General features: G+C 26.2%; 1 protein-coding gene across 1 annotated transcript; it reads left to right on the top strand.

Moving 5' to 3' along the window:
* Window positions 1–4,549: 4,549 nt before the first annotated feature.
* LOC110717309 (protein FAR1-RELATED SEQUENCE 5-like) lies at window positions 4,550–7,359 on the top strand. The gene is made up of 4 exons (XM_021895962.1): window positions 4,550–4,957; window positions 5,052–5,191; window positions 5,762–6,205; window positions 6,612–7,359. The coding sequence occupies exons 1-4, from the start codon at window positions 4,550–4,552 to the stop codon at window positions 7,357–7,359; spliced, it is 1,740 nt and encodes a 579-aa protein (XP_021751654.1).
* The last annotated feature ends 6,769 nt before the right edge of the window (window positions 7,360–14,128 follow it).

Here is a 14,128-nt window from a genome sequence, read left to right as displayed (position 1 = left end):
TCAGACTTTTAACAGGCAAGTTAATTTATAAATGGTTAAGTTAAAATTCGAGATACGATTTAATACCGGTAGATAAATTCATTGATTGTAATGCGTAGCGAAAGCCTTTTGATCTGATTAATTATTGCATTGGTAATTGATTATTATGTTTTACCCTGTAATATGATGAATCACATTTATATAGGATTTATAGGCACGTTTATGCTAAGTTTATAGTTGCTTTTTAGGTTTTTTTAAAAGCTTTTTAGGCCACAATTGCATAAATAGTTTGTTTTGTGCTCTATTACGCTTCGTTTGTGTTTTTCTTAATGTTTCAGGTGATTTCAGAGTCATTTGGACGCTTTCGTAGTGTTTGGAGTTGATTCAGATGATATTTGAATGGAAGTCGATGAATTGAGTTCATTAATCAAAGATCTCATGTTCGTGGATGTTGAATTTGAGGATTTCATGCATGAGAAATGAAAATAGCATTATCAATTATCGTTAGGCACTTTTCGGAATTGAATTTGAGTTAGAAACGAAGTTAAACGATATTTTACAAAGTGGCAAAACTGACTCTTGTTCACTCTTTTGATCATAACTTGAGTTCTACAGATCGAATTGAGGCGATTCAAATTGCGTTGGAAACTAGACTTGAATAGCTTTTCAACGATAGGTCACATATCCTTATAAGCTTCCTAGAACTCAAGATATAGCCCCTGAAATACGACCTTGCAAACCAGTTACGACCAGCGCCCGTAACTCAGCACTCTAAGGCCACGAGCAGCTTCTGCTTGGCCCAATGGATAACCAGCGGCCGCTGGTTTCCGCGCCCAGCAGGAGCAGGCCTCGTCTTCCCATCATCGCAACAACCTTCTTCGATTAAGACTCCTTTAAATCGACGACCAATCGTTTATATGACTTATGTAATTGCTATTTTTCTGATTTTATTTTATTTATTTATCTTTAGATTAGTTTTAGGATAATATAAATACTTCAAGGGATTATTATTTCCCCTTATGCCTTTTATATCTTTTATTATTTTACATTCTTTGGAGTTTTCCCTCGAACCCTAGTTTCTCATGGCATCTCCATGGATTCTTCCATGGATGATTCTTGGGTTTATTATTTCAATTCATTGAGGTATTTTATTTTTAATTCTTGTTTTTAATTATGTTTTATTCCTTAGATCTAGTTTTAATTATTTCTTCCATGTTTGAGTAATTTATTTCTAGGGTTTGAGAATTCATGATTATATGATAAATCTTGATTGATATTTTTATTATTTTGATTATTCACTTCTCTAATTGATAGTGTTTTATTGTTAATCTTGCAACCTGATCAATTGTTTGATTAATTATAGTTAATAAGAGTTTGAATCGAAAGATCTTACTTTAGAGGCTTACCTACAATTAGCAATTCTGATTATGTTAGCGACCGAACTACATATGTTGAATTGAGAGCGTTAAGACCCGACCGTAGGCTTAGCAATTGCTCTAGATAAATGATTGATTGAATTGTTATTGACATATGATTCATTTAGAACTATAAACATGGTGAACCATAACCCTAGATCTTTTTATTAATTGTTTTATTCCTATTATAATTTAGACTACTTTTCTACCCCAATTTCGTGACATAGTTTAGTTTCACCAAATTTTTAAAGGTTAGATTAAATAGCCATCTCTATGTGGATTCGACCCTACTACTACATTGTTAGTTGGTTTTGTTAGGAATTTATTTTTGACAGGTGTACGATAACCTATCAAATTTTGGCGCCATTGTTGGGGAGACGACTTAATTTTATTTTGGTGAGACTAATCTGTATATACATATATATATATATATATGTATATATATGTATATATGTATATATATGTGTGTGTGTGTGTAAATATATATATATATATATATATATATATATATATATATATATATATATATATATATATATATATATATATATATATATATATATATATATATATATATATATATATATATAGGAAGGCTCATATAAGAACCCTCCTCTATATAAGAATCCAATCTTATATAAGAATCCATCTCAACCGTTCAATGATTTTGATCTAACCATCTAAAATCCCCCTTTAGTAATGACATTTTTGTAATTTTAATAACTCTTTTTCAATCTTTAAATAAAAGAAAACCCTAAATCTCTCTCCTTAGCATTTTCTCTCTCCTCAACATTTTCTCTCTCCTCAGCATTTTCTCTGTTCTCTCTCCTCTACCTCAAGGAACTTGGTAAGTTTATTTATTTATTTATTTTTTGCGTTTTTTTTGCCATTTTAAGTTCGATTGTTTTTATATTTGGTTCAATTTTGTTGATTTTTTTTGGCGATTTAAAGTTTATTTTTTTGGTTTTTTAATAATATATTTTTTAAATTTCCAGTTTTTTTTTTCGATTTTTTATTTTCAAGTTGTTTTTTCGATTTTCCAGTTTTTTTTCTTTTTTTTTATTTTCCAGTTTTTTTTTGTCGATTTTCCATTTTTTTTCGATTTTCCATTTTTATTCTATTTTTCAGTTTTTTTTCCAGTTTTTTTTTTTTTTTTTTTTTTTTTTTTTTTTTTGTTTGTCGATTTTCCCTTTTTTCGATTTCTTATTTTCAATTTTTTTTACGATTTTTTTTTTCTATTTTCCAGTTTTTTTTTGTCGATTTTCCATTTTTTTTTATTTCTTATTTTCAATTTTTTTTTTCGATTTTCCATTTTTTTTTTATATTTTCTTGTTTTTTTTGTCCATTTTCCATTTTTTTTTCGATTTTTTTTTTCAAGTTTTTTATTTTTATTTTTCGTTTTTTTTTTCCAGTTTTTTTTTTCGATTTCAATTTTTTTTTATTTCGTTTTTTTTCCTCGTTTTTTCCTCTGTTTTTATTTTTCAATTTTTTTTTTCGATTTTCCATTTTGTTATTTATATTTTCCAGTTTTTTTTTTATTGTCCATTTTCCATTTTTTTTTCGATTTTTATTTTCAAGTTTTTTAGTTTTATTTTTCGTTTTTTTTCCATTTTTTTTTCGATTTCAATTTTTTTTTTTATTTTGTTTTTTTTCCTCGTTTTTTCCTCTGTTTTTTCCCTAATTTTTTTCGCTTTTTTTTTTAAGTTTCTAGTTTTCATTTTCAATTTTTTTTTCCAAATTTTTTTTTCTTGCTTGAGTTTTTCTATTATTGGATTTTAATTTCAAATTGTTTTTTTTACTATAATAGAAAACCTTAGAACATAAGGGAAAACTTTAGAACATAATAGAAATACTTTAGAACATATAGATAGAAAATATTAGAACATAATAAAAATACTTTAGAACATAAGGGAAAACTTTAGAACATAAGTAAAAAAATATAATAAAACATAATAGAAAACTTTAGAACATATGGGAAAACTTTAGAACATAATAAAATACTTTAGAACATATGAGAAAAGTTTAGAACATAATAGAAACATTATAACATAATAGAAAACTTTAAAACATAATAAGGGAAAACTTTAGAACATAGTAGAAAACTTTAGAACATATGAGAAAACTTTAGAACATAATATAAATACTTTAGAACATAAGGGAAAACTTTAGAAGATAAGGGGAAAATATAATAGAACGTAATAGAAAACTTTTGAACATAATAGCAAACTTTATAGCATAATAGAAATACTTTAGAACATAACAGAAAATCTTAGAATATAAAAGAAATACTTTAGAACATAAGGGAAAACTTTAGAACATAAGGGAAAAATAATACATAAACTTTAATTACCTTTTTCTTCTATAAGTAATTTCAGATTGGTTTTTTACTACAATTGGTATTTATGATAATTAGGTTTTGGCATATTCATGGATTTAGATGATGTTCAAGATAATTCTCCTTCTTCCGTTGTTACTCATTCAGGTAATTTTCATTGTTTTAATACTTTAATTTCAATTTCCTTACATGTTCTAAACTTTACTTAGTTGTATATTTTAAAGTAATTTTGTGAATTTGTGGATTATGTTTAATTAAAAGTTGTTTTAATGTTCTAGATTAATTCATTATGTTCTAAACTTTTTCACTTTATTCTATTTTAATTTAGTTACATGTTCTAAAATTTACTTACATGTTCTAAACTTTAAACTTTACTTACATGTTTTAAAGTAATTTTGTAAATTTGTTGATTATGTTCAAAATTTGTTTAATATTCAAAAAAAATTCTAGTTATGTTCTAAAGTAATTCTTTATTTTATAAATTTTTTCACTTTATTCTAAATTTTATTATGTATGTTATAAAGTAATTTACTATGTTCTAAAGTTTATTCTTAATGTTCTAAACTTTTTTCATTATGTTTTAAAGTTTTCTATGTATGTTTCTCTTTCTCTTTATGTTCTAAAGTTTATTCTTAATGTTCCAATATTTTCTTCATATTTAATGACTTTTATTGTAAGTTCTAATTTTTTTTTTCTTTTTATGTTCTAATGCAGTTGGTGTTATTTATCGTACTCCTGAGGTTGTTGGATCGTTTAGCCCTGGTGGTACCACTAAGGAATGGATTCCAAGTGTTCCCGAAGAGTTAAACCTCGTTTGGGGATGATATTCAAAGATCCCGAAGAGGGTCTTAGTTTTTATAAAGCATATGCAAATGCCGCTGGATTTACTTCTAGGAAATCTACTACTACAAGGAAGAAGAATAACAAAGATATAATTGCTTTTCAATATGGAGTTTGTAATAAGGAAGGTTTCAAGGCAACAAAAAAACCTATTGCTCAACAAACTGTTGATGAAGAAGGAAAAGTTCGTATTACTAGGAAACGTTTAGTGACTCCTGTAGGATGCAATGCTCACATATGTATGAGATATGATGCAGGAAAGTATGTTGTTAGTCAATTCAAAGAAGAACATAATCATTGTTTATATACTCCAAGTTGTGCAAAATTTCAAAAGGATAATAGAAAAATGCATATTATGCATAAGAAGTTGATTGTTGATAATTCAAAGGTGATTTATTTTTATGTGCCAAATATTGTTTTCTTTATTCTAAAGTTGATCTTTAATCATAGTAATTTTTCTTTCTCTTTGTTTTTGTACACAGGTAAATGTTGGTCCTGTGAGGTCTTATACAATGATGAAAGAATTAGCTGGATCACATGATAATGTTGGTGCATCTAAACAAGATTTCAAAAACTTTTATAGAGATTTGAAGGCTTATATTGCTGGATCAGATGCCCAAATGTTTGTGGATAACTTTCAAAATAAGAAATTGCTTTGGAGTGCCTTTTTTTTAACTATGATGTTGATGAAGAAGGTAGACTTTGTAGAGCTTTATGGGCTGATCCTATTTGTCGCAAAAATTATGCACTTTTTGGTGATATGGTATCTTTTGATACAACGTTCCAAACAAACAGGTGATGTTCTAAATGTAGATTTTTTTATGTTCCTAAATTAATATCAATCATGTTTTGATGTTCTAAACATATATTTCTTATGTTCTAAATTATGTATATCTTATGTTCTAGACATATATTTCTAATGTTCTAAACATATATTGCTGATATACTAAACATAGATGCATTATGTTCTAAAATATTGGCAAGTTTAATAATTAAATTAAATTTCTATGCTCTAAAGTTTATCGTTAATGTTCTAAAGTATACATTTATGCTTCACAATTTATCTTTATGTTCTAAAGTTTATCCTTAATGTTCTAAAGTATACCTTTATGCTACACAATTTACCTTTATGCTCTAAAGTTAATCCTTATGTTCTAATATTTTCTGCATATATAATTTGTGTATGTGACAGATATAATATGATCTTTGGTCCATTTACTGGAGTTGATCACCATAAGAAATGTGTTACTTTTGCGGCTTCTTTTGTAGCTCATAAAGATATATCATCTTTCGAATGGGTTTTCAAAACTTTTCTTAAATCAATGGGAAATAATGATCCTGTGTGTTTGATTACCGATCAAGACCCTGCAATGAAAGTTGTTGTTCGTAATGTTTTTCAAATTACAGAACATAGGTTTTGTATGTGGCATATTATGAAAAAGGTGCCTGAAAAAGTAGGTCGGGCAATTACCCAAGAAACTGATTTTTTGAAAAAAGTTTGTGCATGTGTTTGGCATTTAGAGATTGAGCCAGCAGAATTTGAAGAAAAGTGGAACAAAGTTATTTCAGAATTCAATTTGAACGATCATGAGTGGTTGGCTCACATGTTCAACATACGTGATATGTGGATTCCAGCGTATTTCAGAGATTTATTTTTAGGTGGCATCATGAGGACCACATCTAGATCCGGAAGTGAAAATAATTTTTTCACTATGTTCACAAATCCCCATCTCACTTTGATTGAGTTTTGCATGAGGTAATATGTAAATGTCTAAATATGTTCTAATTTTAATCTTTATGTTCAAAAGTTTATCTTTAATGCTTTAAATTTTTTTTTTCTTTTATATATTTTATTTTATAGTTTTACCATTTTTTTCAACTCTCTTTTATTTAATAAATTTTGTCTTAAATGTTTTAAAGTTTTAGTTTAATGTTTTAATAGTATTTAGATCATGTGTATTATTTTAATATGTTCTAATGTAATTCACTTTATGTTCTAAAGTTATTTTCTATGTTCTAAAGTTAATTTTTATTTTCTATAGGTTTGAATGTGCATTGGATGCACAAAGGCACACTCAAAATAAAATGGATAATGATTCAAAGAATAAGCGTCCAGAGTGTAAGACTCCAATTCCTTTAGAAAAAGATGCTCCTGAGTTGTTTACAACAACAATTTTTTATGATTTTCAATATGAGCTTGAAATTGGATGTTTTAATTGTGGTGTTGAGGAGATGAAGAAGGACAATGAGATTTACATTTTCAAATTAAGGGAAGGATCTAGGAGGAGGGCTTTTGATGTTGTTTTTGATCCAACTACCTTAGATACCAAGTGTTTTTGTAAAAAATTTGAACGTGATGGTGTGCCTTGTAGGCATATGATTTGGATGTGGAAAGCAAGGATGTTAGAAAAAATTCCCAAGACTTACGTTCTAAATAGATGGTGTACAATGGCTTATAAGAAGCCCATTTTTGATTTAGAGGGTAATGTTTTAGAGGAATGTCTTAATGTTGTAGATAAAAAGATGCTATTAAATGATTTGTGGTGTGAAATTTATGCTTGTGTGAGTTTAGTGCAAAACAATGAAGATGATCTAAGTGATCTTGTCAAAAAACTTCGAGTCATGAGAATAGATTTGGAACAAAAGAAAATAACAAATGGAAGCAACAATTTTTGTAGCAAAGTTAAAGACATTGAAATGCTTATTGGAGCTAGTTTACCTTCTGAAGTTTTGATCAAAGCTCCAAAAATTTCAAAAAACAAAGGTACAGGGGTTCATGTTCCAAATTAGGTTAATGTTCCAAATGATACCCCTATTCCAAATGATACGCATGTTCCAAATAGTGACAAGAGAATGAAGAGTGACAGAGAAAAAGCCGTTGAACAAAGTCAAAAGAAGAAAAGATTATGTAAAGCATGTGGAGAGCTTGGTCATCATGATAGTCGTAATTGTCCAGGGAAAGTCAAGTGATATTGTAAGTAAACATTTTTTTGTTATGTTCTAATTAGTAATAAATTAAAATTATTACTAATTAGAACATAAGAAAAAAATGCATCAAATATGTTTGAATTTAAATTTAATACTTTGAATTTTTAATTTAAACATTTTGTATATGTTTTAAAATGCATCAAATATGTTCTAAAATTTATAATGTGTTTATGTTCTAATTATTAATTTTTTTTTTCAGGTTGACTATGTTATTCGTACAACCGCATGGGACATTTTATTTATAGGAAATAGCACAAAAAAAAAAAATTGTGTAAATTTTTTTTTATATATTTTTTTATTATTTTGAGAACATAATGACATATTATTTTTTGTCCAATAATTCTCTATATTCTTATGTTTACAATTATAAGATAACATGATTTTATTATAATATAAGGAAAAAATATAATAGAACATAATAGAAAACTTTAGAACATAAGGGAAAACTTTAGAACATAATAGAAATACTTTAGAACATATGGATAGAAAATGTTAGAACATAACAGAAATTATTTAGAACATAATAGAAAACTTTAGAACATATGGTAAAACTTTAGAAAATAATAGAAATACTTTAGAACATATGGGAAAACTTTAGAACATAAGGGAAAAATATAATATAACATAATAGAAATTTTTATAACATAATAAAAACATTAGAACATAATAGAAAACTTTAGAATATAAGGGAAAAATATAATAAAACATAATAGAAAACTTTAGAACATAAGGGAAAACTTTCGAACATAATAAAAATACTTTAAAACATATTATATAAATACTTTGAGTTTTAAACTTAATACTTTATGTTTTAAAATGCATCAAATATGTTCTAAAATTTATAATGTGTTTATGTTCTAATTATTAATTTTTTTTTCAGGTTGATTATGCTATTCGTACAACCGCATGGGACTTTTTATTTTTAGGAAATAGCACATGGAAAAATTTTTGTGTAAATTTTTCTTTTATACATTTTTTTATTATTTTGAGAACATAATGCATATTATTTTTTGTCCAATTATTCTCTATATTCTTATGTTTACAATTATAATATAACATGATTATATTATAACTCTTATTCTTTTATTAACATAATTTTTGGCAATATTATAATATGAGAATGGGGTTGGATGAGTATGAGATAACATAATATTTTTCAACTAATGTGAACCATTTATTTTGCGCAAATTTTGCAAGTAACAACTTAAATACTTTAGAACATTATAATAATAAATTAGAACATAATAAGAATTACTTTAGAACATACACATGCAACTTAGAACATATTAAGAATTACTATATATACTTAGAACACAATCAAAATAACTTGAAATTAGGTTAATGTTCCAAATGATATTAATGTTTCAAAATATACACATGTTCAAAACAGTTATGTCCATAATCATATATTTGTACAAAAAATTACTATTATATATACTTGAAATTTACACAATCAAATATCAAAATTTGTTGATCTTTGACCACTTTCTAGCCATCTTCAACACTCTTTTCCTTTCTTCATTTACTTCTGATGTTATAATCTTCCCACAATACTCCACTCGTAACCTTTTCATTTGCTCAAACTGCACAAAAAAAAAAATGACTGTAGAACATATACATGTAATTTAGAACATAATAAGAATTACTTTAAAACATTGACACGTAATTAGAACCTAATCATATATGTTTTGTACTTACATTATCCTTTTCTAGTCCTGAATTCCATTGTTTTTTACATTGGCCTTCATAGGATTCCATGTGCTTCAATAGAAATACTCCACAATCATGTTTATTTCGGTTGCTTTTCCATCTCATCTCAACATTTCTTGTTTCATAAGTGGAAATAATTGCACTCTTCTTATCAACTTCTTCATAAAATTCACCAAATGCTTCCAACTAAAAAAATAATAATATAATTAGAACATTGACATGGAATTTAGAACTCAATTACAATTATTTTAGAACATTGATATGTAAATTATAACATATATATAATTTTTAAAGTACTTTAAAAGATTGACATGTAATATAAATAATTTCAAACATAATAGAAAATCATTGAACATAATAGAAATACTTTAGAACATAAGGGAAAACTTTCGAACATAATAAAAATACTTTAGAACATAATGGAAAATTTTAGAACATATGAGAAAACTTTAGAAAATAAGGGAAAATTTTAGAACATAATAGAAATACTTTAGAACATATGGATAGAAAATGTTAGAACATAATAGAAATACTTTAGAACATAAGGAAAAACTTTAGAACATAAGGAAAAAATATAATATAACATAATAGAAAACTTTAGAACATAAGGGAAAACTTTAAAACATAATAGAAATACTTTAGGACATATGGGAAAACTTTTGAACATAAAGAAAAAAATAATAGAACATAATAGAAACACTTTAGAACATAAGGGAAAACTTTAGATCATAAGGGAAAAATATAATAGAACATAATAGAAAACTTTCGAACATAATTGAAAACTTTAGAACATAATAGAAATACTTTAAAACATATGGGAAAACTTTAGAACATAATAAAAATAACTTAAAATTATGTTAATGTTCCAAATAAGGTTAATGTTCCATATGATATCAATGTTCCTAAATTTCTTTATAGCATAATAAAAAAAATTATAATTAACTAAATCAAAACTTTACACCTTACCATTTTTGTAAAATCATCCCCATATTTGTCTTCTACCGAAACATTTGGTGGAAGAATCATGTTATCAATGACATCAAGAGTACCTTCCATAAAGTTGAAGCACAACAAATAATAGTGATCCGGTAAAACAGCCGGAAAGAAAACCTATGTTTAGAACATAATCAGAGACTTTAGAACATAATCAAACATGTGTTTACAACATAATCATATACTTTAAAACATTATAATAATAAATTAGAACATAATTAGAAATACTTTAGAACATTGACATGTAATTTAGAACTCAATAAAAATAAATAGAACACTATATAAAGAAAAGAAAAAACTTACCAATTGAAAGTTGTTAAATGTTGTTACTTCGGCATTTGTCATTTCATTTCTCATTTGATGAAACAAAGCTTTTTTTCTATCTTCCCAATTTTCAGTATTTTTGATGTATTTTTCAGTGCAAAGAATGAGCTGGAAAAAAAATAAATTAAAACTCAAGTAATTAGAACATTGACATATAATTAAAACAAAGACATGTAATTTAGAACATAATTAGAAATACTTTATAACATTGACATGTGATTTAGAACTAAATCAGAACTACTTTAGAATATTTTTTGAAATACTTTAGAACATTGACATGTAATTTAGAATATAATAGTAAGATAATTAGAACATACATAGCATTCAGTAGAGAAAAAAAATCTACTCTTCTTGTCTACACCACGCCTTTTGTTTTCACAATTTAATATGAAAGCATAAGCATCTGCAATGTTGTTGAACATGTGACTACATCCTGAAAGACTATCCATCTCATCTCTCCTAATCACCATTGCCGCTTTGTCAGCATACAAAAGTTCTCTAAAATGAGAACAAAAACTACATTAAATCAAAACAGCATTTTTAACATAAACAAAATACTTTAAAACATAAGCACATAATTTTAAACATAAGCATAGTGCTTTAGAACTAAATTTTAGAACATGACCAGAAATATTTTAGAACATAAACTATATTAATCAAAACATAATTTTGAACATTAGCATAATAGTTTAGAACGTAAGCACGTAATCTTGAACATAAACATACAACTTTAGAACATAAGCATAGTACTTTAGAACATAAACTTGTAACATTTAGAACATTTACTTAGAAAAAATATAACCATCAAAATTGAATTTGATTAGAAAACGAAGATGGGAATTTCAAACATGTATTTTAAAACATAAGTTTCTACCTTAGAAGATAAATACAATATTTAGAACATAAATATATATATTTTATGACATAATCAAATACTTTTATCATAAGCATATAAATATAAATGGATGAAATCTTACGCGTTATCTCCTTGAGCAAAAGCATACTCAGCTATCATTTTATGATCTACATTGTTGAAGAGTTTTTCATGAGTAACCATAAAAGGCGAACGCATATACATTGGAAGCTTATCCTTTCCTCTTTTTTTCTTTGTTTCTTCTTCTTCTTCTTCTTCTTCTTCTTCTTCTTCTTCTTCTTCTTCTTCTTCTTCTTCTTCTTCTTGCTTCCTATTCAATTGAATTAAAAAAAAAAACAATCAACAACTAAAATCAAATAATAATCAAACAACCGCCATAGCCTAAATCTAATTACCGTTGCTTATTCTCTTTGTTGTTCTTTTCTTCAACATGCTTCTTCTTTTCTTTTTTGGTTTTGTTGTCCTCTTCTTCTTCATTCAATGTAGGTGGATGATCTAGATTCAAAAAATTTATAACATTAAAAGAACTTTTGACATAATAAATGTAATAAATTTCCAATATACATATAACAAAAATAAAGTTAAAATAAGTCAAACTTACCAACTATTGGTGAGGGCGTCAACAAATTGAAGCTTGGAGGTGAAATATCTTTATGCATCTTTTTTGGAGGAATTTTGGTGTCTTTGGTGTGTCGTCATTCCTTTTCGTTTTCTTCTTTGTTGTACGCAAGAAAATTTTAAGCTTATTCTTTTGTCTAAACAAAATCAAAATTACTTTTAGAACATGGACAAGTAATTTAGAACATAATTAGAAATACTAATAACAAACCCAAATCAAAACCAATATATAACTAGAAAACACAAACCATTAATCCTATATTAAGATTTTACCAAATCGTCCAACATATGTTCTAAACCAAAACCAATGTATTAAATATTCCTATTAATAAGTTACATTGATTACTCTTTCTTTGCTTCAACTTTCTTTTTTGCCACTTTTTTTCCTTCATTCTCCTTTTGCCTTTCCCCTTCTTGCTCCTCTTGTATTTCTCCTTCCTTTGTCTCTTGCCTTTTTTCTTGATTATTCTTTTGTCTTTGTTTTTGCTTTTCTTCTTGTTCTTGAAAATATAAAGGAAAACTTTAGAACATAAGGAAAAAATAAAATTGAACATAATAGAAAACTTTAGAACATAATAGAAATACTTTAGAACATAATAGAAAATACTTTATAACCAAAAGTACTTTAAAAGATTGACATGTTCTATAAATAATTTCAAACATATATTATAATCTTTAGAATATAATAAAGAACTTTATGTCATAATTGGAATACTTTAGAACATAAGGAAAAAATTTAGAATATAAAGAAAAAATATAATAGATCATAATAGAAAACTTTAGAACATAATAGAAAATCTTAAAACATAATAAAAATACTTTAGAACAAAAGGGAAAACTTAAGAACATAAGGGAAAAATATAATAGAGCATAATAGAAAACTTTAGTTTAGAACATAATAGAAATACTTTAGATCATAACCTTTTGCCAAATCTCCTTCTTGCTCCTTTTGTCTTTCTTCTTTATTATCCTCTCGTTCTTGGTCTTGCTTCTCTTCTTGTTCTAGAAAACATAATTATAAAACACAATATTAGATTATAATTGTATCATAAGAATTTGAGTTGGAACATTAACATAAACTTTAGAACATAAAGTGCAAACTTTAGAACATATATCGTAAATTTTAGAACATAAGCATATACAAATATTCTATTTCCTTTTTTTTAGTAATTTTCCTTTTTAAAATACTTTAGAACATAAGGGTAAACTTTAGAAAATAAGGGGAAAATACAATAGAGCATAGTAGAAAACTTTAGTTTAGAATTTAATAGAAATACTTTAGATCATAACCTTTTGCCAAATCTCCTTCTTGCTCCTCTTGTCTTTCTCCTTCTTGCTCCTTTTGTCCTTCTCCTTCCTTCGACTCTTGTCTTTCTTCTTTATTATCCTCTCGTTCTTGGTCTTGCTTCTCTTCTTGTTCTAGAAAACATAATTATAAAACACAATATTAGATTATAATTGTATCATAAGAATTTGAGTTGGAACATTAACATAAACTTTAGAACATAAAGTGCAAACTTTAGAACATATAGCGTAAACTTTAGAACATATAGCGTAAACTTTAGAACATAAGCATATACAAATATTCTATTTCATTTTTTTTAGTACTTTTCCTTATTAAAATAGTTTAGAACATAAGAGAAAACTTTAGAACATAAGGGGAAAATATAATAGAGCATAATAGAAAACTTTAGTTTAGAATTTAATAGAAACACTTTAGATCATAACCTTTTGCCAAATTTCCTTCTTGCTCCTCTTCTCTTTCTCCTTCCTTCTCCTTTTGGCTTTCTCCTTCCTTTGCCTCTTGTCTTTCTTTTTGATTATCCTCTTGTCCTTGGTCTTGTTTCTCTTCTTTATCTTGAAAACATAATTATAAAACACAACATATAATATAATTGTATCATAAGAATTTGAGTTGGAACATTAACATAAACTTTATAACATAAAGTGCAAACTTTAGAACATATAGCTTAAACTTTAAAACATATAGCGTAAACTTTAGAATAATAGCGTAAACTTTAGAACATAAGCATATAAAAATATTCTATTTCA

This window comes from Chenopodium quinoa, unplaced genomic scaffold (assembly GCF_001683475.1).
Source record: "Chenopodium quinoa cultivar QQ74 unplaced genomic scaffold, ASM168347v1, whole genome shotgun sequence".
Taxonomy (NCBI): domain Eukaryota; kingdom Viridiplantae; phylum Streptophyta; class Magnoliopsida; order Caryophyllales; family Amaranthaceae; genus Chenopodium; species Chenopodium quinoa.
The sequence above is the reverse complement of the archived record's forward strand: the minus strand, read 5'-3'. Positions and strand labels throughout refer to the sequence as shown.

Bases quoted from the DNA above. Each gene is read 5' to 3' on its own strand.
- LOC110717309 (XM_021895962.1), top strand. From the start codon at position 4,550: ATGATATTCAAAGATCCCGAAGAGGGTCTTAGTTTTTATAAAGCATAT. The intron at 4,958-5,051 runs GTGATTTATTTT...TTTTGTACACAG, and splicing joins TGATTGTTGATAATTCAAAG to GTAAATGTTGGTCCTGTGAG. The intron at 5,192-5,761 runs GTTTGTGGATAA...TGTATGTGACAG, and splicing joins GCTGGATCAGATGCCCAAAT to ATATAATATGATCTTTGGTC.